This window comes from Sipha flava, unplaced genomic scaffold (assembly GCF_003268045.1).
Source record: "Sipha flava isolate LNK unplaced genomic scaffold, YSA_version1 102_pilon_pilon, whole genome shotgun sequence".
Taxonomy (NCBI): domain Eukaryota; kingdom Metazoa; phylum Arthropoda; class Insecta; order Hemiptera; family Aphididae; genus Sipha; species Sipha flava.
Window position 1 is genome coordinate 1,105,898 of NW_020271716.1, and position 25,640 is coordinate 1,131,537.

The 25,640-nt window shown below is 28.8% G+C and overlaps 1 protein-coding gene across 5 annotated transcripts in view; it reads left to right on the forward strand.

The window, feature by feature from the left end:
• LOC112681283 (calcium/calmodulin-dependent 3',5'-cyclic nucleotide phosphodiesterase 1A-like) overlaps positions 1 to 25,640 on the forward strand; it is a 455,395-nt gene that overhangs the window by 242,033 nt on the left and 187,722 nt on the right. For 2 of the 5 annotated variants that reach the window (XM_025551549.1, XM_025551556.1), the window contains exons 1-2: positions 689 to 1,156; positions 16,681 to 16,701. The exons of 1 other annotated variant lie outside the window; for it this stretch is intronic. In XM_025551549.1, the coding sequence (XP_025407334.1) occupies positions 922 to 1,156; positions 16,681 to 16,701 (256 nt within the window). In that variant the 5' untranslated portion in view covers positions 689 to 921. Of the gene's footprint in view, positions 1 to 688; positions 1,157 to 16,680; positions 16,702 to 25,640 lie in introns of those variants that run through there. 2 more of the 5 variants (XM_025551566.1, XM_025551560.1) reach the window with 2 other exon arrangements.

A 25,640-nucleotide genomic window follows, 5' to 3' on the forward strand; every position in this document is an offset into this window, starting at 1 on the left:
TTTTGATAATATCTAAATCAGGTGAATCCTTAATATTTGTAGTTTTTTTTTTCAATCTAATGCCGGATCCACTTAGAGTCGACTTTTGTGTAGTAGTTTTTTAACACCTGTCTGTGTTTTGAAAGTAACGTTTGAGTTTTATTTGATTTTTCACTAAGTAATGGATCCGACAAAAAGCCCAATTCAGTATTCACAGCCACGCGTAATTTGATTTCGTTATAAGACGATCTACATTAGAAAAATTTGGTAAATGTGTAACTCACAAAATACAATAAATTCCTCAAATACGGATTCAGGAGGGGGGGCGATCGCCCCTTCGCCACTCCCCCCTTAAATACGCCCATATACCGCGTACACCGGACGAGAATGCGCGTGCGCGGTGCCATCGCGAACGGGGAAAACCCTCCCATTCGTATACGTGTACCCCGACGCATTGGGAGGAGGTGACGGACCGCACGCGCACGTCGTAACGTCATCGAGAATACGTCGTCGCGATTTCGTACGCGCGTGTCGCAGCGACAGATTTCGACCGCGGTGCACCCGACCATCGTCCGTCGTCCGTTGTCGTCGTCGTCGTCGTCGTCGTCCGCGCGCGCATTTCGTCCACCCGCCGCCCATCACGCGCCGCACGTCACCGTAGCAGCGCTGCCGCCGACGCCGCCGCTGCCGCCGCCGCCGCCGCCGACGCTTCGGGCAGTGCGCTCGCGACACTCGACCGACAGCACACGCCGTACGGGCCAACCAACGCGCGTGTTCCCGCGGTTCGCACGCGATATACCGTGGTCGTGGTCGAGGTCGCGGTCCACAACCGAGACCGTTCGTTTAGGAACGTCCACACAGTAAGGAACGAACGCGTGAACAAAGTCCGGGGCGTCGGCTATTCGTGCACGTCTCCGGGCACTTTTTGCTACCGCTCCGGCAATGGACCGTCCGCGGGTGGCGACGGACCGGCAGAAAACGGTACGGTCGTCCGAGGGCCGCGCGAACGAGAAGAAACCCGACGGGGACGGCCGCCGAGCCGACGCGGCCGTGCAGATGAACGAGGAAGACCTTCGGCCGAGGTTCCGGGATCAGACGGTGCAGGTTCCAACGTCCCGTCTGCCCAGCCACACCAAGAGATGCGTGCTCACCATGGACGGTTATTCATACGTGATCGGTGAGTGCACCGCGAAAGCGCCGCGACCGTTTTCGACGCGATTGTTTGTTATTAAATCACGGTATTTGACTCCGGACACTTCCGGATATTTCCATCCGTGTGGTCCGACCAACCATTCCTAACGTGACCCTGCGCACGCAAAACAACCGGTCCCATTACCATTCCATTTCGGTACCTAACGTTTTAGGTGTACACGTATCAGATCGAACTTTAAATTTCGTTTCGAGTGATTCGAACACGTATAATTTTGATTTAAGAATTATTAATTTTGTACGATCGTTGGCAATATTTGAACTCTTGAAATATTCTACTCAATTTAGTATTTCATATAGATCTTGAGCGTTTAAGGTGAGTTGGAAAAAAAAATGTGACCACAAATTTTCCCATATTAAGTGTACCCGTGACGCGCGTGGTAGGTGAACACGATGACCATGTAACGTATTTTTTTAGATGATCGTTTATGCAAATACCGCAATGTTCAATGTAACGTACCTATACCTGCACACGTACTCGTCGGCATAATATTCTAAACAATTACAATGGGAACGAAAGCAGTACGGTTTTTAAATATTCAATTTTTTTTTTTCGTATGATATTTTCCAACGTAGTTTTTTGTTACTCGTTACTACGGTCGATTTCTTATACGTTTTTTTTAAAAATATTTAACAGTATTTGCATACAGCACAACGTGCACCAGGCGTGTTTTGATTTCATCTGAAATTATTTTTTTTCCCGTTCACAGTAAACTACAATGCAATGTTTTGAATGAATGTAACCCGAGAGTTTTTTCTTTCCATTTCTGAAAAAAATTATATTGTAACGGCTTTTAAAAAAGGTTCACCAACATTTATTCCACTTCTATCCAATTTCTGGAAAAAGATATTTAGTTTTGAATTTGCGTAAGTTATTAATGCATGTCGGGATTATGTTTTCTTTTTTTTGTAAACTTTTATTGAACTAAAAGATCCTGAATAAAGTTATTTAATAATACTGGTGGTTATATTGTTATCATTATTTTTAAAAAGTTTAAACATTTAAAATTCAATTGAAATGTATTCTTCTGTTATGCGATTGATTGAGGAACGATAACATTTTGAATTTATTTTAAAGGTGAGTAAAAATAATTTGCAGCCGTTATTCTGTAATTTATCTAAAATGTAAGTATATTGTATTCATAAATTTGCTAAAATAGTATTTATAATTTCAGAATGATAACAAAATGTTTAATATAATAATAATAATAAAATAACAACCGACCTGAAAACAATTTTTATTTTAACACTTTTCTTGTAGTATTTTTTCTATATATTTTTAGCTATGGATTATATACCATTATATATCAATAATAACCAAAACAAAAAACTAAAATAATTGGTAAACATACTCTGTTCTATAAATTAGAAAATCTGAAAAAGTAAACTTAATATACTAATAAATCAAATAACTATGTTAAATTATAATTTAACTACATTATTAAAAGTGTCGATTTTGAAAACATTTGAATGATATTACTTAGTTTGATATTCATTAAATTAAATTCATCACTCCTTTGGAATATTAATGATTTTTTTTTTTTGTTGTCATTTTCAATAATAAATAGTATTATTACTAACACACTTAATAATTTATTGTTAAAACTATTTAGAACTAATGATTGACACTAAAATATATATACTAAAATTTATAATATATTAAATCATTAAAACCGTAAGTTCAGCTTAATATTATAGCTTGGAAGTTAAACAAATAGTAAATAATAATGCTCCGCTCATAAATTATTTATATCCAAGTAATTTAATTTAGTTCAGTTGTATTTAATAATTGTAAAAATGGGCACAATCGAACACTTATAATATTTATACTAGTGTAAACGTACTGCTTTAAAATGAATATTATTTTACACTGTTTTAAACTACATTTTATCTTTAATTGAGTTTTATTCATGTAAACGTATATGTTTTCATATCTAGAATTAGTTTTAAATTGTACTCCAGTTCATAAATTTTACTAATTTAAATTTACTGATTTCACATAATTATCATTAAAAATTTATAGGATAACTATTACTCATATACATAAGGTATTTATACATTATAAATAATTTTATTATGTACATTAAATACTTTAGTGTAAAATATTTAAAATGCAAACCTCAGTACGTCTATTGTAATGGCTTTTCAGCAAAAACAGTGATCTGCGTAATTTATTTTACTTTTTTTTTTTTTTTTTTAAAAAAAGTATCATAAGAATATAAATAAACCTTTTTTTAAATGTTTAACTAACCTGTGTCCCAAACGATTCATATTTCTGCAATAAAAATTAATAATATATCACGGTATTTAAATTTATTGAAACCAATTTATCGATAATAATAACGAATACTTATGGTTCATGGCGTTTAAAATGTAACTACAATAATACCATTTGTCCCTTTATAATTTATATGTAACAATTAATCACTTTTGTCAGTCGTATACTTCTTTAGTCAGTAAATTTAATTATTATTATACAATTATAGGTACAAAGAATAGAATTCAATACGAAAAAATATTATGTAGACATTGGTAAATAAAAACATTATGTTCGACAGTTAATAAAGCTTTCCATTTAGAAAAAAAAAATGTGAATTTACGTATAGAACATGAAAAATACATTTCTATAATATGATATAATTATTTTTGCAAATTTTACATATTCAAAATTCTACATTCTTGTCTAAACTGATATATTTTTGTATTCACGCAGAAATATATAAATTAATTTTTAAATCATTTAAGATACAATTATAAATAATTAACTTTAATAATAAATTATGATATTTTAAGAGTATCCGTTACACTAACAATATTTAGCCCGCTGGTATTTTTCGATGCTGACGGAAATTTAACTATTTGTTATGTGTACGAATTAAGGTATCAAACTAGAAAAAATAGTTTATAAATTAAACTATTTTAAATTATAGAATGCTAAAAAAGAAACTCAATTAAAATAGTATCCCAAAAGAAAAAATTAATTAAGCTGTCAGTTTATTATTGTGCTTTAAATTCATTTCTTTAATACTTTAATTCTTTAATACTTATAGCATCGATAGGATATTTATTTAACACTGCGTTCTGCATGTATAAGCGATTGATTTTTTGTTGTATTAAGAATGTTTTTCATAAAACTATCATTTTTTCGTTCAACGTTTTCAATTATGGGTTGCAAATATTTCACTAAACTTTTCGATATCAATCATTAGAAAAACGTTGAAAAATATGTTTTTCTTTAAAGAGAAAACTGCATATACATGTTACTTATTTTTCACAAAAATGTACACATATTCTTAATTTTTTTTTTTATGACATATAAAATATGTATGCATGGATTTTTGTTGCATGAACTTGTATTGATATATTTTTAATAAACTATGTTCTAGATTTATATGATATTAATTATAAAAGTAATAACTTAAAATTTCTGTACCCCGTAAGAACATTTTGTATTCCTGGTTATATTCCTGGTTTATCTATCCACTTTACGTACAGTTTCCTTGGTTACTTGAAATATTTAACAACAACTTTCTGCTTACATTCCCGAAGGTATAATTTTCTATATATTAATATTGAACCAATTTAATTGTTTATGATAAAATATAATATACAATAAAATAAAAGAATTTTATAATATAATATATTTTTTGTTTCGTATGCTTATGATATTTTCTATAATTACTTGTATTATTTTCCACTTGTCCTTTGATGTGTTAACTGTTTTAGTTATTTCAATAGGTATAACGTTTTATCAAAAAACATTTGTGGTTATGGCATTTTTTTATATTATTAAGTTATGTTCATAGATAATTAAGAGCTAGTGCTTTCAAATTTGTTTTTCTAATACTTTCCAAAAAATATTGTAATTGGTCAAAATAATAATTTTACGTTCATAAAGACTATTAGGCATCAGAGTTTTTTATTGATACAAAAATACATTTTTGTATACGAACCACAAACTCAAGACCTTTCGATGTTTACAAAATAAAATAATTAAGAATAATGATATGTGTTACTTATAGAATATAAAATACAGAATCTGCTCAAAAAAGTTATTTACTGAGAAAAAATTCTTAAGAAATATATTTTTTTTTAATACGTAGTACGAAAAGAGTTGAAAGTGTTGTAATAATCTAAATATTTTTAAATTCCAAACATGAAAAAAATGTCCAACATAATGATGACGGGAAAATGAAAAAAAATTTAAGTTTTCAATTATTTGGAAAGACAATGAGACATGTGTATCTAATTAAAATGCATGCTTACATTGATAATATTCCCTAACGTTAGAATCGCAATATATTAAATAACACTAAGTCTTGTAGAGCATTTCACGTATTCATGCATACAATTTCCAAAGTATAAAAATGAACACTGATTTAAGAATTGAAATTAAGTCATATAATTACTGATATAATTTTTTCTTTTAAAATATGATTATAATTTCTAATAGTCTCTATTTACTGTTCATTATTATTAAAAAAAAAAATGTTTAATTATTTTTGATTTTTATCTTTATTAAATGTATAAAAAATATTTATTGAAACATACGAAGTAACAATAATCTTATTCGAATGGCCAACATCAAACTTCTTAGAGATAAACTTATTGTTTTTGTATAGTACAGAATCTCATGTTGGTGAAATAAAATCATACTTAAAGGAAACAAATTAATTCAATCACTTTCAAAATAGAAAATTTTAAAATTTAATATTTAAAAAATATATTTAATAGAATAAATCCAAAGAACTTTATGACAATGTGAAGTATACTGTAATGGAAATGTATTCGTAAAATCTAAAAAAAAAATAATATGTTGATTACTATCAAATATGAACATTAAATGTTATGCTAATAAACTTATATTTATTAAAACTTTTATAGATAAATTATATATTTTTTTTTTTTTTTGGGTCAGTAGAGAGTATCAATAAAAAAATACCTTATGTATAATGATTATATTAGCATGTTAAAATAAAGTATATTCCTCGGTATGTTCATTGTTTTATTAACTCATTTCATTGTCGCTGTTGTCTTATAAATATTATGTTTTACCGTAGAAATATAGCTGTATGAAAATCGTTGGACATTTTTAAAAATTGTATTTTGTTATTCATATTTTTCTACAGTAAATACTTCAATAAAATTATCTTCCAAACAATTAAAAATACACTTAACTTTGTCCATGTATAAAATAATATGTCTTCCTTAGTTAATAAATATTAATTTAAATATATTTTACATTATTACAAAGTCATTATCAGAGAAAAGTTAATGATTTTTCTAAAATGACAAAGTAATAATATTTCATTTTATAAATTTAAAAGATTTTATTTTTAATTAGCGTCTTGAATAGACATTAGATTAAAAATGCAATTGAATTTACCTTAGATATTCATCTTGAAAACGTTACCATATATTTTAATTTAAAACGTATTTGCTAGTATTTTATTATTTACTGTCATACTTAGTAATTTTACCAAGTTCAAAATTATAAATTATGCCGGTTTCTACCTGTTTACTTAGAAAATCCAAATTAACATCGTAAAAAGTTTTTACATAAAAAAAAAAAAATCGTAATGAAAACAATAAAAACACTTATTATTTTTTATATTATAATATATAGATATAGTATATAAAATTAATAATTATTTTACAAGAGGATGTTCATGGTTTTTTTCAATTGTTATTATTATTTTACTTCTTTAAAATGATTTGATATCAGTTATATAATAAAATAATATGTGTGTGAAGAACACAATTAATTCGTCATTAAATGTTATTAATATTCTTATAAAACATAATTCTCTCTTCAGATATCTCATCTCTTTGTCAGAAAATATGATAGATAAGCTGTACTTGAATGAATACGTTTGATTTGTAATTACAAAATGAATTCCCATATAAAATAATACAATTGGAGTATTATGTTTTATCAAATATCCATTTTATTGATAGTATTATTGAATATATTTAATCAGTCATATTACCTATACTAGTGAAGATTTAACCATTTTTACAATGGATTAGTTGTACATTTTTGTAATATTGTAAATGGTTAATTATCATGGCTAATCACGCATTATTCAATATAAGATTGAAAAATTCGTTCAATTATATATATATATATATATATATATTATTTGTATGTGTGTAAATATTATAAAAAAAATGATTGCAATTCTTGCGGCATGTTTATGTTACCAGGGACATCATTTCAGACTAGAAAGTAGGAAATTTGCGACGATAAGCTATTATATAGTACAGCGTTAGTTTTTCTAGGGAGACAAGTCAAATAAAACCGTTTTTGTAGATGTATAAATGTGTGCTTGGATGTGTTATCATAGCTGCAAAAATAGGGGTGAACCCAGTAAGAAAACGTTTAAATTGAGTTTCATGGGTGAATTTTCTTTGACGATAATGTTTACGTTTATGGTTATATCCACTACTTGAGTTCTAAGATCGTTGTTACATCATGAAATTCATCGGCAAATCACCGTGAAAAAGTAAAAAAATTCCTCGAGAATCTCATATTGGCGCCAATTTTGTGCATAACTTACTTTTCATGTTTTATATTTTTAATACGTTGTACAATACTGCAATTGCATTGTTTATACTATAAAAACGATGCGAAATTAAAAAAGTAAATTTATGAATCTTTTTTATTCATAAGACCATACTATAAAGTCATTAAAAACTGTATAACGATAATATTATGAAAATTGCCAGTATATTGAATAGTTTTTAATAGTTGGAACTTTCAGGTTTGTTGCGAGATTTGATAAATAGATTTTAGTTGTGAAAATATTATGTATATATTAATAATTTATATCTTGTTTTTAATATACTGGAACATATGTACATTTGTTTATATATTATTTTATTTGCAAAATTGTATATGTTGTACAATATGTTTTAGTAAATCTTCTATAGTTTGGTGTTTTATTTTACATCGTGAGAGCTAAGTTTTAGACTGTTTTGGTCTACTCGTACGAATTCCTTTCTAATATATTGTCATTAGACTACTTTCACATAATCATCGAGATATCTTGTATATCTTTAATAGGTGTCATTACTTCATTCGATAAATATGTCTATACTTTATTTACATCGCGGGGTAAACATTAAACACACGGAATGTACTATAATATTCGTTGATTAGCATAAATTCATTAGATTTTTTAATTTTTTTTTAATCATGAGTCATGTGTTTCCAAACAGCACCCAATAAAAACATATTGATTGGAATATAAAACGTAAGTTCAATTAAATTATATTAAATAGTTAAACATTTGATTGTCTGGCAATTGATGAAAAATATTGAATTAAGTCGACTATTGAATAATTTAACAAAAATATATAATCATTGTAGTTTAAGTTATGAATGCCTTAACACTGTTATTATTCTTTTCTGCGTTTATAGTAAATACATATATTTTCTATACGTTCACTTGTAATAAACATAAATTAAATATTAAATACATTCCAGTGAGTCAATTTGAAAAATAAAATTATAGAAGTACCTATGTTAAATCGGGATCCGTTTTAATATCACGTACAGTGTAAAAGTTAAAACGTAATATTATTTGATTTCCATTCAACCGCATTATATGTGCTGTTGTAAATGTATATTGAAAATAATTTCGAGCACAGACTTAAAGTTTATAACAACGTAATAATTTGTGACAAATCACTATCCCTGCTGTGTGTCTTAAATACTTATCTACATTCTGAGTATTTATTTTCAATGGATTAAAAACGACTCGCCACTAAACTATATAATACGTCAATAACGGGAATGAAAATGATTATTTGGTGTTCTTAATTACTTCGATAGATTAAAAACAATAAATCTTTTTGATTTTAATTCGTTCATAATCTGTATAGTTTGTTTTGTGTAGATTTTCGTATTCCGGAAAAATACAAGTGAAATATTATTATTTTAACAGTCGGTAGTTGGTGAAAAAATAAAACTTTTTAAAAGTGCCTGTAACTACAGAGTCAATCCTTAGTTTAGTTGAAATAGATTTCATCCACGAGATCATTGACTACAATACATGTACTCTAGTATGAAATTCGACGGATTTAATGGGTGGCATTATTTTCCACCTATAGTATATATTTGAAAGAATCGAATCCACATGAACGGTTTAATTTGTGAATGTACAACGAAATCGGATCCTTATATTTCCGCGTGCGTATGTATGCCGCCAGGGGTAGGGGAGTGTTAAATTGATTCGAATATTCGTTCACCATGACTTTTCAGGAAACTTTCACTTTTTTTTATTCACTTTTTTTACAAGCCAATGAATCACCAATACAGATTAAATCATATAGATTTAGATGAAGCATTATATACTTACCACGGAAATCCCATGGCTAAAAAATATTAAAGAAAAACATTTAAAAACACTTTCATTGGGGCCGAAGTCTCATTTTTTTCGTGCCATCGACGTCGTCGAACCATCAAGTTCACGATACTGGGCTGTGAAAATTTCTATTTTAATCTGAGGCCATACGGTTGAATATGTCGTATTACTAGTAAATAGTAAAAAGCCGTAAATGGCAAAAAATTAATTGAGAGGCAATCACACCTTATTTATTTGAAGGGACACAAATAAAACATAAAAGAAAAAAATTAACATTTAGAAGGACTAGCCAAACCGTCTCTCGTAATGCGAATGTTTACATAAACTTATAAATTATATAAAATTAATTGTTGTACAGCATACAGTAAATTGTATGCGTGTATTACAACTAAATTAATACATTTTAAAGTAATGTAAGCTATGATATTGGAGGGGGATTGAAAAAAAATTGTTCGTTCAGACCATTTATAAGCCCGTCACTGAAGTGAAGTACCTTGTTGAATATATAAATTTTTTTTTATTTGAAAGCTAATATGGTAAATATACCATAAATAATACGTGCTGGATTATTTTATTCTGGCATTAGTGCAGCATACGGGTCAAAATCGTGAATACCGGGATAGCGTGAATAACGTTAAATTTTACCTTTAATTTTATATTGGTTAATTATGTGAACTATCTGTATTTGATATTTTTTTACAGAGAAAACGTTTTGTTCTCCGTGTTCGAATTACTTATATTTTAGATATAACTAATGACCCAACTCTGTTCAAATAAATAAGATTTAGCCATTTCTCAAATAATTCATTCGTTTTATCAATTTAAATTACGAATTATAACAAATCAGTTACTAGTTTTATAAAAAAAAAGAAAAAAATTCAAATTTTTATTTCGGAGTGCAGAGCTAACGGAGTTGACCGATCGCGGACGGAATGGGTAGTTTTTTTTTTGTAGTATTCGGTCATATATGTGTGGCCAGCTCTCACTCTTCTTTCATCATTACCTTCGCACCCTAACCCACGTTGTCCTGATTTCCTCAGCACCGGTCGGTGATAACTTGGGCAGAGAGCAAGCTTATATATATATATATATATATATAAATATATATACGTATGTAGCACTAAACCTCTTGCCTCCGATCACCACGTGAGCTCAGATTACGTCTTATCAGAACGCCCCTCTTGCATCCATTGTCCCTTATTACGACCCTTCTTTGACGTTTCCCGTGCTTTCGTCCCTTCCACGGTCCATGGCCTCTAATAGATGTACACCAACCTCTAATAATACACTGCAGCAATCGCGTGCATTTTCTCGCATCATTTGTCATGAAGACGCGAATAAACGATCGCCATGACCGGTCACCGGCGTTTTTTATTATCAGCTTTACGCCATGAGAAATCGAATTCCGAGCATGAAGAAAGAATTCAACCGATAAAAATTTGTCATTCTTTACGTTCGTTCGGCTTCCAGTTTGCTATGTCTTGAATTATATTTTAATGTGCATATACGCTCCGGTTTACTTCGTTAAAAATCAGAGCGTTTTGCCTCATCAATTCGTCTCTGTCAACCGAAGAATTTAAATAGATTAAATGACTGCGTCCAAGGTAATTAAATATTGTATTCAATTAGGCAGTTTTTTTATAGGCGATTCCAAATACGTGATATCTTCGCCTCGATATTAAAATATTATACTGCATGGCTTTTCCGTCCGCCCCGAAAACGTTTTTTGATTTAAACATTTCTCCTTGGGTCTAACCCGATCAAGTTTTGAAACAAAGAATATTAATAACTCTAAACTCGAGTTCTATTCCCCATAACATAGATCACGCGTATTCTTGTCTATATTTTTTCCGTGGCCGTTTCAACGGTGTACGAATATTTATATCTAACCAAATTGTACGATTTTGAAAAATACTGCGTCATCATGTTATCACTTTTTTCAAATCCTTCTTGTATAAACTGCTTTCTGGTCGTATGAATACATAATAAATAAATTTTTAAATCTTCAAATTAACTTTCAAATAAACAAATAATGAACCGTTTCACCCTGTTACCCATTTTTATTGCGATAAATTACACTTGGTATTCGTACACGTTAGTAAATTATTATTTAATATTTAACTACATAAAATTAACTGAGCATTTTATAAAAACATTAACATTATATAATGAATATAATGAATCATGAGGGTTATTAATAATAAAATTAAAGTCGATTTTTTATAATAATTGTTTTATTCTTGTTTGACATTTTTAATATGTATCTAGTATTTATTTAATATACTATTTAGTTAAAAAAAAAAAAAAAAACATAAGAAGAAAATCAATAAAAACCAGGCACATATGAGATTTGTTTAGGTTTTGTTTTTTATTTTTATTTATTAATTTGTTTTATTCTAATATAAAATAAAATTCTTCACTTGTATAATATTTATTCCATGTATAATGCAAATTCGTAAAAAAAAATGTTATGCTAGCCATTAATACTAGTTTATTGTGAAAAAAAATGTAAAACAATTTTTTCCGTATTAATATATATTTATGTATAGTTTCGATACTTATGGTAAATACTATTGAGCAGCAGAATAAACATTTTACATTGTTTTTTTTTTCATTTTTTATCCAATTCTCATTTTATATAATGGGTTTGAGGGATATAGTAGCTAGGTTAATTTTCTGTATATTTTATGAAATTTATATTTAAAACCAGTGCCTACTTTCTAAAATTTTCCTAAATTATTCATCCCTTCAATACCGTTTCTTTTGATATTAAAATTTTGTTACCTATTTTAAAAATGTATAATAGGGATCATTGCAAAAACTAGACTTCTCATATAATATATATTAATATGATATTTTATACGTATGTGGTCTGTATTATATAAACAAGGATTGTTCTCAAATTAAGTTTTGTAAAATAGCATATATAATTGTATTCATTTTTAAAATTAGAACCAAAATAATAATAGATGCCAAATATTTTATTTTAAGAAATCATTCCTCATCTCATTATTTAATATACATTATTATTTTAATTTTATATCATTAATTTTATAAAACAATTATTTTATGTATTGAATTATTATGTTTTCAATGCAACTTTGTGAGGATAAAAATATTTTGTACACCTCTCGATTCAAACTATTTATTTAAAGTCCACCTATTTTCAGTTGTTAATTTGTAGCGCAATTGATTCAGACTTTTGGTGAGATTTTTTTTTTTTTTTATTGCAAATAGGTAAATACTATTTTTTTAGCGGAAAAATAATTGTTTTTGAATTCTATCATATGAAGATTAAACTAAATGTATATACAATAATATAAATTCCTCAATGATTTTATTAATACCTAATGTAATTCTAATTCTATTGTTTAAATGTTTATTTTCATCAAATGTCTGTAGTTAAAAATTAATTATAATAGCTAAATTATATTATTCGACAAATATACTAAAAACGTTTTGAAATATTACCTTTTTTTTATAATTTCTATAGTATGATTGTTGTTAATTAATTTTCAATAATTGATATTGTTAAAATCTTAATGACATATATTTTACTAATAAATATTTTAAAATTATATATATATATATATATGCGTGTAATCATATTATTAGAAATTAACATGATGGTTTTTAAATCAAAAAAAGTTTGGTAAAATTAATTTGATTTTTATGAACGATTTTAATTTATAATTTATAATTTGGCTTAAATCCCAATATTCTGTATGCAATATTTTCCATAAAGTTGATCTAATATTTATTTATTGAAATTTCATTCAATTTATTTCGTTTTAAATGAATTTTGCTTGGATAAATAAAAAACTATTTCCAGAGTAACTGCATTTGAACTCTTTGAAATCATAAGACTTTTAAAAAAGAAATATAGGAAAATTTTTTCTCTGTTTAAAACAATTTTCCTTAGAATTTCACTTAAAAGGTTTTTTTTTTATATTCTTCTTACTACAAAACTTTTAATCCTATATAATATGGACTTCACGAAGTACATTTATTATCCTATAAGTTATTGAATATTTTTTTTATTTTTTTTTTTGTATAAACATGTACCTTATGATTTTCTTATACTCGGATAATATGTACGATGGAGAATATATTTTTTGGTTTAAACTTTTGTGATCGCTGAAATGTACATAAAATATAGAATTTGAACATTTTTTGAGTATATATTGTTTAATTAATGATGAAGAAAATGCCATTACAGTTTTGTTATATTTTGAATTTGATCTTAGCAATTGCTAATAAAAATGTAAACGTGGTACCTAATTATGATATGATAATTGTGTATATTTATTTATAATTAGATAGTGACCATTAAATTATTTGTTTTAATATTTAGCATTTCATTATCATACCATTACATTATATACATTGATCCGAACGCGCTTCATTTTTGTAGTCAATTAAAAATTATATTTTACAATTAACATAAACGTGTTGAAGTACAATAGACATTTAGGTAGTGTTATATTATGATTATTATCGTAATATTTACCCATAATATTTTAAATATCGATATAAAATAAAAACAATAAATAAACAACAATATACATAACATGGTTTTTGAAAAATCGAAAACAAAATACATAAAATAAAAAGTCAAATCATTATAAATTAATATAAATAACATTATAAATTAATATAAATAATAACTTTTTTAACGATAAATCCGAAAGTTCAAACATGTAAAATTTAAAACATGGTTTTTTTTATTGACAGGCCCACGCAAGACAACGATCGGTTAAAAATGTAATAATTCTCTTATTGTTTTTAGCGTACAAGCATTCGTTACACATTCGTGTAACATAAAAGAAAACCCCTGACACTAGGTTACAAGTTACTAGGTTCAAGTGTTTGAGCTGACCAATTGAGGTTTAGAAAAACGGCTTGTGACCTCGATATTTTCTTCCTCTATTTTCTTATTCTTTCCGTTATCTTTTTATCTCTCACATTGTTAGATAAATAATGTACAATATACATAAATAATGTACAATCGTTGTTATGAAAGACCACGTAAAATATAAAATAATAATAAAAAAAAAAAAAACATAAAAAGTTAGCGATAAAAGCAATCCTCAAATAAAATCTCTTAAGAGCTAATATTCAAAGAGTGAAAAGTGCCTCTTAAACAATATGCAAAGTCTCGAAGCGCGCATTTTATATTCGCACACGTTTTATATGATTGCACAACATGTAACCCGGAATCGCTTACGAAACATACAGAAACATAATTCAATAACAGCTTTTTTTTTTTTAAATACTTACATATACGCGTGGTCGAACGTGAACCGAATCGGTCTCAAGATCAACTTTCAACACACAGATAAAATAAATCGTGTCGACGTGGGCCACGGGCGCTTCGCGTCTCGGGGAAAAGTTGTGAATCGTTCCCGACACGATTCCGAATGTTAGACCGATACTGCCCTGTATAGGCGGACCCAGAGTTTCACATTTAAGTATGCCCTGTCATTTTTTGAAGTTATTTTATTAAAATATAAAGGGGAGTCTTTAGATAAATTCAAATTGTTATTGAACACAAAGTTAACGATAATAATAAAATTTTACCTAGTGTCTGTGAGTTGTTTGATTCATATCACGTTAAATAAAATCAGAAGTACCAAAATTATTATTTTGTTAATCATCGTTATCAGCGCTGTGTCTGTTTCCGAGAAAAGGTTATATTTTTTCGCTAAAAATAGTAACCATCACTATTAGAGAAAGATTATCATGTCGATGACATTAACATTTAATAAAATTTAACAATAATAAAGTACGTTTAGAATATGTAATGATTTAAATACTAAAAGTAAACGCTTCGTTAATAATGTAAAATAACGATTGGTAAAAAATATATGTAATTATTGTTTCAGACTTATTCCGAACACTTGCAGTATTACTTATAAAAAACTAAAATTTAATTAATGTGTGTGTATCTATACAACAATAATCCTTATTGTTATTATTCAATGTTTTTCATTCACATTATTCACATTAGGGTGCGCCGAGGCACACCCCGTAGATCCGCATACGCTTTTCCGCTGAAGATCATGCCATTTTCCGCTCTTTCCACCCGGAACGCATACGTCCAAGCTATCCGCACTCACGGCGGACGGTTCGAAAATTAGTTAGGTGAGAAATCGCGTACCGTTGATGCGACGGAACACCATTCAATCGTCGCACCGACCGGGCCGCGGCCGTAACAGAGTAAATGGTCAGCAAAACGATAATGCATACGCAGTTAAGTCTGTACTCGCTCCGTCTAGTGATTTGGGCACGGTCAAAACACAACGCACAGTATATTTGGTCGTAATGTTGTTCCGACGCGTCCCAAGGCGTTTCGACTGGTTTAATTTATCGCCATTCGGCGCTGAATCCTCGGACCGTTTCGGTTCCGTTTCGTAACCGTCTTGTTTACCGCGTGCTCTACCCGCCCACGGTTTTGTTTATCTTTTACCCACAATATCTGCGCGGATCGGGTAAACATGCGGTTACTGTAAACATTCGATGATAGTACACGTTCCGTACGCCGAATCCCGTGGGTTCGGATGTTGCACTCGTCGGACGAGTTTCTCCGACGGTAAACAGTGTGTGTGTCGAAACACTAAGGTGCACCTACTAAGGCGCGCACAGCGAGTTTCGGGTTGTGCTGGAGTAGAAAAAAAACTTTAAGTTGAAGAAGGTGCATAGATAAAGTACAACGATAAAACTATTCTATGGCAATTCATATTACCACCCATACGTTAACCGTAATTCAAAAGCTGCCATAGAATAATAATAATAATCGTTCCGTAGTTTTTAAAATATTTTTCACACACGTATTTGGAATAATTCGATGTTTTTATTTGTTCAAATCTATTATAATATGATTAAGTCGCATTACTAATTTTTTTTTATTTCTTACACTTTCTTTAATCGTTATCATTTATGTATTTTGCATGTTTAAATTAACTGATAAACTGCACGTGAATTATAGTGCTTTTGCTCCTCAAATAAAAAAATAATACAAATATTATCATTCATATAATGAGCTAAAAAAAATAAACTTGTAAAACTTTTGACTTATTATCTAATTTTTTTAGTTATAATATTTTATTTTATTTTTTTTTAGCCGAGATACCAGCTTATAAAGGTAAGATTTTCGACTTATATATTTTTATTATTAGAGTGATGTAATACAAATAAGTAATATTTTTTTCATTTGCAAATTAAATTAAAAAAAAAAACTTCAAAATCAATTTTATTTGTTTTATTTTCACGGTTTGTAATGTTAAATTTGTAAGATTATATAAAAGTACTTGGTTTAACTCCTTTGGAAATTTTTTGATAAAGCAATCATATAGCCATATTTAGCAAAGAGGTAAATTTATATGAATATATGTTAGTATACGTTTTTCACAAAACATGTCTTGTTTTTTTCAAAACATATCTTGCTCGGTGAAACTATCGATTATAAATATATACGAGTTACCAATAATAACGATTGATGTATAAAATAAAATTGTTTATTGTTAATTTTAAAACATAAATAAGATACAATGAGTTTTTTATGTTATTTTAAAAAAGATCGAACAACGAAAAATCTCATACTGTTACAAAATATTGTATTTGGTTCTTTTTCCATACCTTAATAATAATTATAGCAGTGCAAAATTGAGAAAAGTTCTACAAATCCGTATTGCACAACATTCATTATCATTAAAGTTTATTTTCGAGCTCAATATCTACTGCCTTACATGTTAAAATTTCTAAATAAAGACTTGCCGGTGAAATAAAATTATGTTAAGATTTATTCAATAGGTTGCGACGTGTGCGTATTTGTCTTTTTACACGTACAATAATGCAAAAATCCCCGGTGACTCTTAGAAACTAATAATTCAAACAACAATAAATAATATATATTCGTAGCGAAACAATTCTTAAAGTAATTTATAAATAACGAATGTAACCGGATTAACTCTATACTCAATGTTGTTTAATTTTTTATTTGTGCCAAATAACTGTCTAATTTTATTTGATTACATGTGAGAGCAGAAATATGTAGTATATTCGATAAAATATCTTTTCAGTTCAAATAAATAAATGATTCGGTGAGTAAAATCGGAATTCGATGATATTGTTACTTAAGAAAACTACTGCAAATTGGTTACAGATAAAACTTTTAAGATTTTCATTTAACTTAGGTCGGCTGATGAGTGACGAGTGAATGAATTTATTATTCTTTGCCCTAAATATATTTTAATATTTCATAGCCTTTGCAGGCCATAGGTGTAGAATTAATTCTTGATCTTGTTTCTTTTGTTTCGTTTTTCATTTAATAAGTAATGCGTGGGTAAATGTATCGACACCGTTCAACAACATCGTATTCAATCGAAATAACTCAATGGAAAAAAAAATCGTTAATACGATGAAAACATTTTTCTTTCCTTCACAGTAAACATTAAAAATATAGAAATTAAAAATATACCAATAATTGAATAATTTAATTCGCAAGTTCTTTAATACTTGGTACAACTTTTATTACAAGTATCTCATTTACTTTAATTATCATTTCAATTTATCTATATTACAGCCGCGAGAATATATTTAATGTAAATAAATGCTAATTAACAGTAGGTATACGGTAAACACTATTTATTTGTGGCGTTTATCGTTTGAATTAATTTGACTTTTTGTTACTTTTTTTGGTTTTAATGATGATGCGCCCATTGAATTAGTAATGGGTACTTTTCTACTATTATCATATTTTAATAATTTGTATTCTCAGACAAAGCTTGATTAGTATTCATCAAACAAAAATTAATTCAAGCGAATAGTTTTCGTCGACTGTATACAATTGCGGAAAAGTTTGATTTTCCTAAACCTAACCTCCAATATTTGAAACTCGCTCATCGTCATCCGTCATGCAAATAAAAATAATTTTATTTGTCTGTTTTGTAATTTTTGCATTACCAGTAACAAATATTATTTTATCGTTTTAAAATCGTTTCATAATATTTTATAGCATTAATAGTAATATTTGTAGTATTTGCAGAATTCGTAGTACTTGTATTAGTAAGCCGAATGTAACGATAGCACTGACAAATACACAATGTGAATTTAACCAACGTATCCCTTGGGCATCTCGCAGCTTAGGAACAGTTGCATTCGATCATTAATAATAATCATTGGAATTGTAGACATAGTAATATTCTCGCCAATTGGTCGCTGTTATACGAATCGTTTGTCGGAGAAGTTATATGGACTGATACGTAGGATGTTGCGAAAATTTATTTACATATAATATTCTCCAACCACGTCATCGTCGAATTCGGGGGTGAAAATAATTAAGATAATTTCATGTGCCCGAGCTTTTCAACATATACGGAGTTTATACGGAATGTTTTTATTAAATTACTTAAACGGGTCAATTTTGTTGCGCAATAATTCCGAAATTCATATTCATGTTGATCAAATTTCGTGGTTTACAAATGACGGTTTCGAGGTGAATTTTCAAAGAAACGAGTTGCACGTGGTTTAATTCTCACGATTATCGCCCTCCTCATCCTTCAACTCCACCTTTTCCTTACAGACAGTTACCACGTGCCGTTGCAGGTCTCGATATTATTTATACGCATAACACCGATTTTCAGTATAATAATTATAAAAGTTTTTCAAGTATTTGGAGCTTCAAACTATTCGCGTGCACCGATAAAAAAGTGTTCACCAGAATCTCGGCCGATACTATTTCTTCACTTGTCCCCTACGCTTGTTCGCTGAAGGTCCTTAAATTTGATTGATTGTAAATACCCCGTCTTCAAGCCATGACGTGCAATATTCTTATTAAAGTATCGTGTTACGTGGACGCGCTCGCGTCATCAAACACGTTTCTACATTATAAATATAATAATACTCCGGGCTAAGAATCTATTTATTTCCAAATATATATATATATATATATATATATATATATAGGTAAATACTATTTATTTATATATTAACAATTCGATACTTATTTTCCCACTTTATATTTGTTAATTTCTTTTTACCGTCGCAATTTCGAATCTAGTGTCTTTTTTGATTGATAATTATTTATTTGAAAAAAATATACAATACAATAGCAATTATATCAAACATATAAATTGTTTACTGATAGTTATAGCATATGAGGAAATATATTATGCATCATACAATTGTTTGCATTTAAAATAAAATATATAGTGTTTAATCATAAATAAAGAAAACGAATAGAACAAATATAAAAATCAATGAATTTTTACCGAAATTCACTATAATTTCTTTCACAGAAATAACTTTTCACCGGAAAAGTTTCGGCAAAATATCTTTCGTAGAAATGTCCCTAAATAAATTTTTTTGGACAAACATATTATATTTTGGACGTGGGTTAAAAAAAAAAAAAAATCATTTTTCAGACTTTAACGTGAACTTATCAAAATGAAAATTTAATAGTCACTTTTGTACAACACTTTTATGTGAATATAAAAGTCTATTATTTTCCATAATTGTAATAGTAAATGTTTTCAACATATTTAATAAAATATGTTGAATATATTTGGTTATTTAATCATTTTATTATTGTAAATAAATTTGATTCGAATTATTATGTTATTATATTCACGTTTAAAGCATTTATTAGAAATTTCTAAGAACCTTATACCTATTATGCGTTTTTTTTAAATTAAGATGTATTTGTAAAACTAAAATTTCCTTTCACATTGTGTTCATTCTTACCGATATAATAGATATTAAATCAAATTTAAAATAAAACTTCAACTTTTTAATCAAACATCAACACTTTAAATCTTATCAAATACCTTAATACCATAACGTCGTTTTTGATGATAAATATAAGTTCATGACGGCCCAGAGCATGAAGTATCATGGCATAACCAGAATATAAGGTATGATTGATACCGACTTTGCTGAACTGTTTTCCTTTGCCATTTCACTTCAGCTGGGCACCCCTCGTCCCGACATCTGTAGTTTCAGAAGGGGTATAAACCGTTTATTCCTACGGAATCATAACGCATGAAAATCACAGTTTGCTCTAAATAAGGTCCTACAGTCGGGTACGCAGAGTACCTCTTGTTAGTGTAGTGTTAAACTATACAGTCAGGAGAGACGTAAAGGTCCACACACACTGCAACGGTAGTGGTAGCGGTGAAATTGTATCATATGTATTGTGATTAGAGATCACACACTGCAGCGGTAAATCGAGTGGGGTATAATATCGCGACGCGGTTTTTACAGATACCGCTGCATGCTCGAATTTTACCGCTACCGCACAGTGGTTTTTGATATTTTACTTGAAATTCGTCGTCATTAAATTCAATGCCAGTATTTCAAATTGCATTTTATACTTATTAGTTATTACCGTATACAAGATAATGAAAAGCTATGTGCCTATAGTTAAGTGAAATTAACATTTATCATTCATTAACATATTTTATTATTATCTATTATAACTATAATAATTATGGGGTGAATCACTACACAGGTTGTCAATAGTTTGTCATAACAATATTATTTTACACAATTTAGTAAATGACAAATGTACAGAACTGTAAATTGTTGAGTGCAGACTAATGTGCTAAGAAATATGTGTGTGTATAGATAAAATTTACAACAAGAGGAAAATCCGTATTCTAAAATTGTTAACTATTTAATCTCCAAACTAACGTAATGAAATTAATGATGATAGCTATAAATATACTTTTTCCATAACTATGCTTTGGTACTCATATTTTTCAAAAAAGGAAATAACAATACACAAATACCCAATTATATTTATATTAAATTCAAATTTAAAAATAAAAATGAATTAGGTGTCCGGTGTGCAATTGTGTGACTTCCACTACTATGTGATATTCTGTTTAGATCTCAAATGTGACCTCCCCGTTTTATATCCATTAGCCATCTCATGAGCATCACTAAAAACTTATCGCAAAAAAGACTTCCATACGTAGACACATTTAGATTGAACACGTAATGTAAATTATTAATGTGTATGCGAAGTACTGTTTGAGTCCCAAAATTAACTACACATTTCAATTTCTGTGTCATCGCATGAAGTTCGGGATAATTTAGTTACATTAAGGACTTCCATGCGTAGTTCAGTTTGTAATGAGTGATGACCATGTTAAGCAAAAAATAAGACCAAAATATACGTATATAACGTTTTCTTGCGGTCAATTATTTATTAACGAAACATAATTTCAAATACCACACTTTTTTTCTGTCGGACCTCTTAGTACAAATAAAAATTAAAAAACAATAATATATAATAACACTTTGTAAATTTTAAATTTACTTTCGCGGACCCCCTCCGGTATACGTGCGAAGCTCTAATGGACCACAGTTTGGCAAACGCTGTTATAAACTATAGTAATAACTAAGCTTAGGGACTTTTAGCATTTTCATATTTTTTTTAATTGTTGTTAAATATAGCAGAGTGCGAAATAAATTCGTTTCTCAATGCCATGATATCAGATCTAAAATTTGAATGTGCATATTTTTGCATATTTGATAAATTTTGCAGGAGGTGCATATTTTAAAATGTTTATGCTTACTTTGCATATTTTGAAATTTGAAATTTAAAATTAAAAACTATTGATACATATAACTATGTATACATATTTCAAATGATCGAAAAAAAATGTACTTAATAATTAGTACTTAATACTTCCAGTAATATTCTATCTGCAAACTACTCCACAATCTCGTTATAATTTTTGTGTAAGTATAAATAATAATATAAACCCATACCGATTGTATCTGGATATCGACCGGATGTCGATAAAGATAATAGTTAATATTGAATAATAGATTATTTATTTAGTGTTCAGTTCAGTCGATTATTATCCGTCGTTGTTTTTTGCGTCTTGCAACCACACAACGTTGAATCAGACGTAAAACGTCTTGCGCGATAATTTATAACTAGGACTAGAGACTTCATGCCCTTAAAAACCTTAAAATATGTATGCATTTATGCCCTAAAGAATCAATAAATATGCTATTAAAATATGTATTTAAAAAAAATTATTTTATATTAACAAAAGGAACGTTACACCTCTACGGAACTTATTGGTGCAAACTTAAAAAATCGTAGGTCACTACTACTAATATCTGCAGGCAATCCATCCATAGATTCATTTTTCCATTTAAAATGTTCAATATTTTTTGTAATTAGCCTTAGCTTGTGCAGATTCTTCAATTTTTGCAGAATGTATACGTTTTTTGTAGTTTTAATTATTTTAATGCATTCAGTTAGTGCACCTATAAGACACCTTGAGTTCTAAGTCACGTGATATATGAAGAAATAAATCATAATTTTTTTTTATAAAATTTAAAAAACTTACTCCTTCATATGAATAATTGTCAAATATGCATTTATGAAATGAAAAATGGTTAAATATGCACTTATAAATGAAAAATGGTCAAATATGCAAAATATGCAACTATAAATTTTAAATATAAACTTGTTTTGCTATGAAACAAATTTATATATTACTTAGCTATGTTTTTGATAATTATTTAAAAACATGCAAGTTCCTATAAGTCCCGAGCCCTATTTATAACATAGTGTTATGCCGAAATTACAACAGTCTACGAGTAGCCGACTACAAAGTTTGTTTCGGAGTTTAAAAATATATTTAAATCCGATGGACACGTTTTCTTTTGTGTATTATGTGGTTATTTTTTTTTAATGCATATAAATGCATATTATAATGCTTATTTTAATAATTTTAGAAACATACTTGCATGCATATTTGTGTATTTTTTAGAGCTATAAGTCCCTAAGCCTAGTAATAACTATAATGATACAAACGGAACCTGTCGTGCCCCTAGCGATTATCGGACCATAGATTTTTGTTGAATTGGTAAATTTATATAAATTATCTACATAATAAGATTATATTTTAAATTTTCATTATGCCTATAATGACCATAATAGTAAGATGAAGAAAGTAAATCGAAAAACGTGCATTTATTTGGTGTGTTGTGTACGTTGCGTCTGTATAATAATAAACTATAAGAATTATCTCGAAGGGTTTTACCCACAACATCATATCAAGTTGTATCATTCTAATTGCCATCTTTTCGAATATATTGATATAGTTATATATATAATTACGTTGTTATTGAATATTGTATATTATCGTCATTCCGATGGTCGCTGTCGAACTGTATACTTATGATTTGGTTATAGTTTATGGTTTATTATTTTATTTTGTGGTCATTGCTCGCTATTTTATTACATATAATTTTACGGTTTATGTTTGAAAGTAGTAAAGTATCTATTATTAAATATGAATAAAATAAATTATATACCTAAATAATTTATTGTAAATTATTTCTAATAATAACAAATGGTTTATATATTAAAATATACCATGAAAATAAAAATGTATTGCAAATACAAGTATATTTACCACCAGTTTCGATATAAAAAACCATCACCGATTTATTTATAAACGCATCATTGTATAATGTTAAATATATAATGTTTACTTTTAGTATACCAACTAATTAATACTAAATATCTCGATAGGGTGTCCCGGTAGTATAGGTCTAGGAATAGGTAGGTAGGGGTGAACGGTGTAAATCTCGGCGAGCATGAAATAAACTTACGGTTTTTTTTTATTTTCTGGACAATAATCATTACGAAATCTATGCGCAGAAAATGAGAAGTTCCGTTAATCTTTATGTACTAACATTATTAACTTCTCTATATGACATTATTGACTACTCATAGTAATCATATGTTGATATTGCATACAGTAATTTCGTTTAACCTGGCGTTAAACGTCCATAACACATCGCTGAGAAGTCAACAGGCACTTATTCGTAACTTCTCAACCGTCAGTGTGACAACTATGCGACTACTATGCTATAGGATTTTATACATTGGGTGGGTCAGGCAGTCCCCTGTGATCCTATCTATGTATATATTAAATAACATGTGTTTAACGTACATTTGTATTACAGTAGTTATTAGTCAGTAAATAAGTAATAATTACTCATAACTGTAAATACAGGTATACGCAATTAGTTTTATTTTATTCCGTAACATATTATATTATAATACAATATTATACAACAATACTATAATATAAAACCATTTATTTATTTTATTATAAATTATTTAATATTGGAAAATCGCCGCAATGCAATGTGAATTTATGACAGTTTATTATTTACCGGGAGTTTAAATAGTTTAATTAAAAATTCACAAGTCATCGTTACCACCGAAGTTTTTCTATAAAATCGCCACCGGTACCGCTACCACTACCGCTGCAGTCTGTGCGGGCTAGCGATATCGTTACCACCAGAGGGGTAATCGCTACCGCTACCGCTGCAGTGTGTGCGGACCTTTACCAAGTAAATGGTTTTCGGAAACACCATGATAAAAAACATTTTCAGGTGCTACTGAATTTCTGAAAAATCGTTTAAACACAAAACATTCATTGGAATGTTTTATTTTACGAATCCAAAGTGAAAAATCGATAAATTTCAATAACAATTAATTCGCGTTCTATTCTGTTTTTTCAATGGCTACTTTTATTTATCATGAATCGAATATTTAGAACATCAAAATAGGTTTTTTCCCCCGGTTAGGTTGTTAACTGAATTTCAAATGACTCTTTAGTAGACAGTTGGAATTTTAATCAAAAAATGTACAAATCAATGCTCGAATGATTCCGGTTATGTACACGATACAATATACTAGTAATTTGTACCGCGTCATCGAATCCAAACACCATTACACATTGATAAATCTCTACTTCAAAGCATTCGGTTTACAATGGCACGTTGACATCGACGTATAGTGCGTCACGTACAAATGCAAACGACTAGAAATAATAACACAGCTGCTGCCGCCTGATACATCAGACGTTTCGAGTACGTGTTTATATTACACTGTTGTTCTATATAGTACTACTATGCAACGTAATAATGTGACAACTTCACGATGTTGTGGACGCGTTACGTTTGTCGAGTGGCTGTTGTTGTCGGGTGATTTTTATTTATTAATTTTTTTTTTTTTTTTTCATAAACCTTATTTAATTA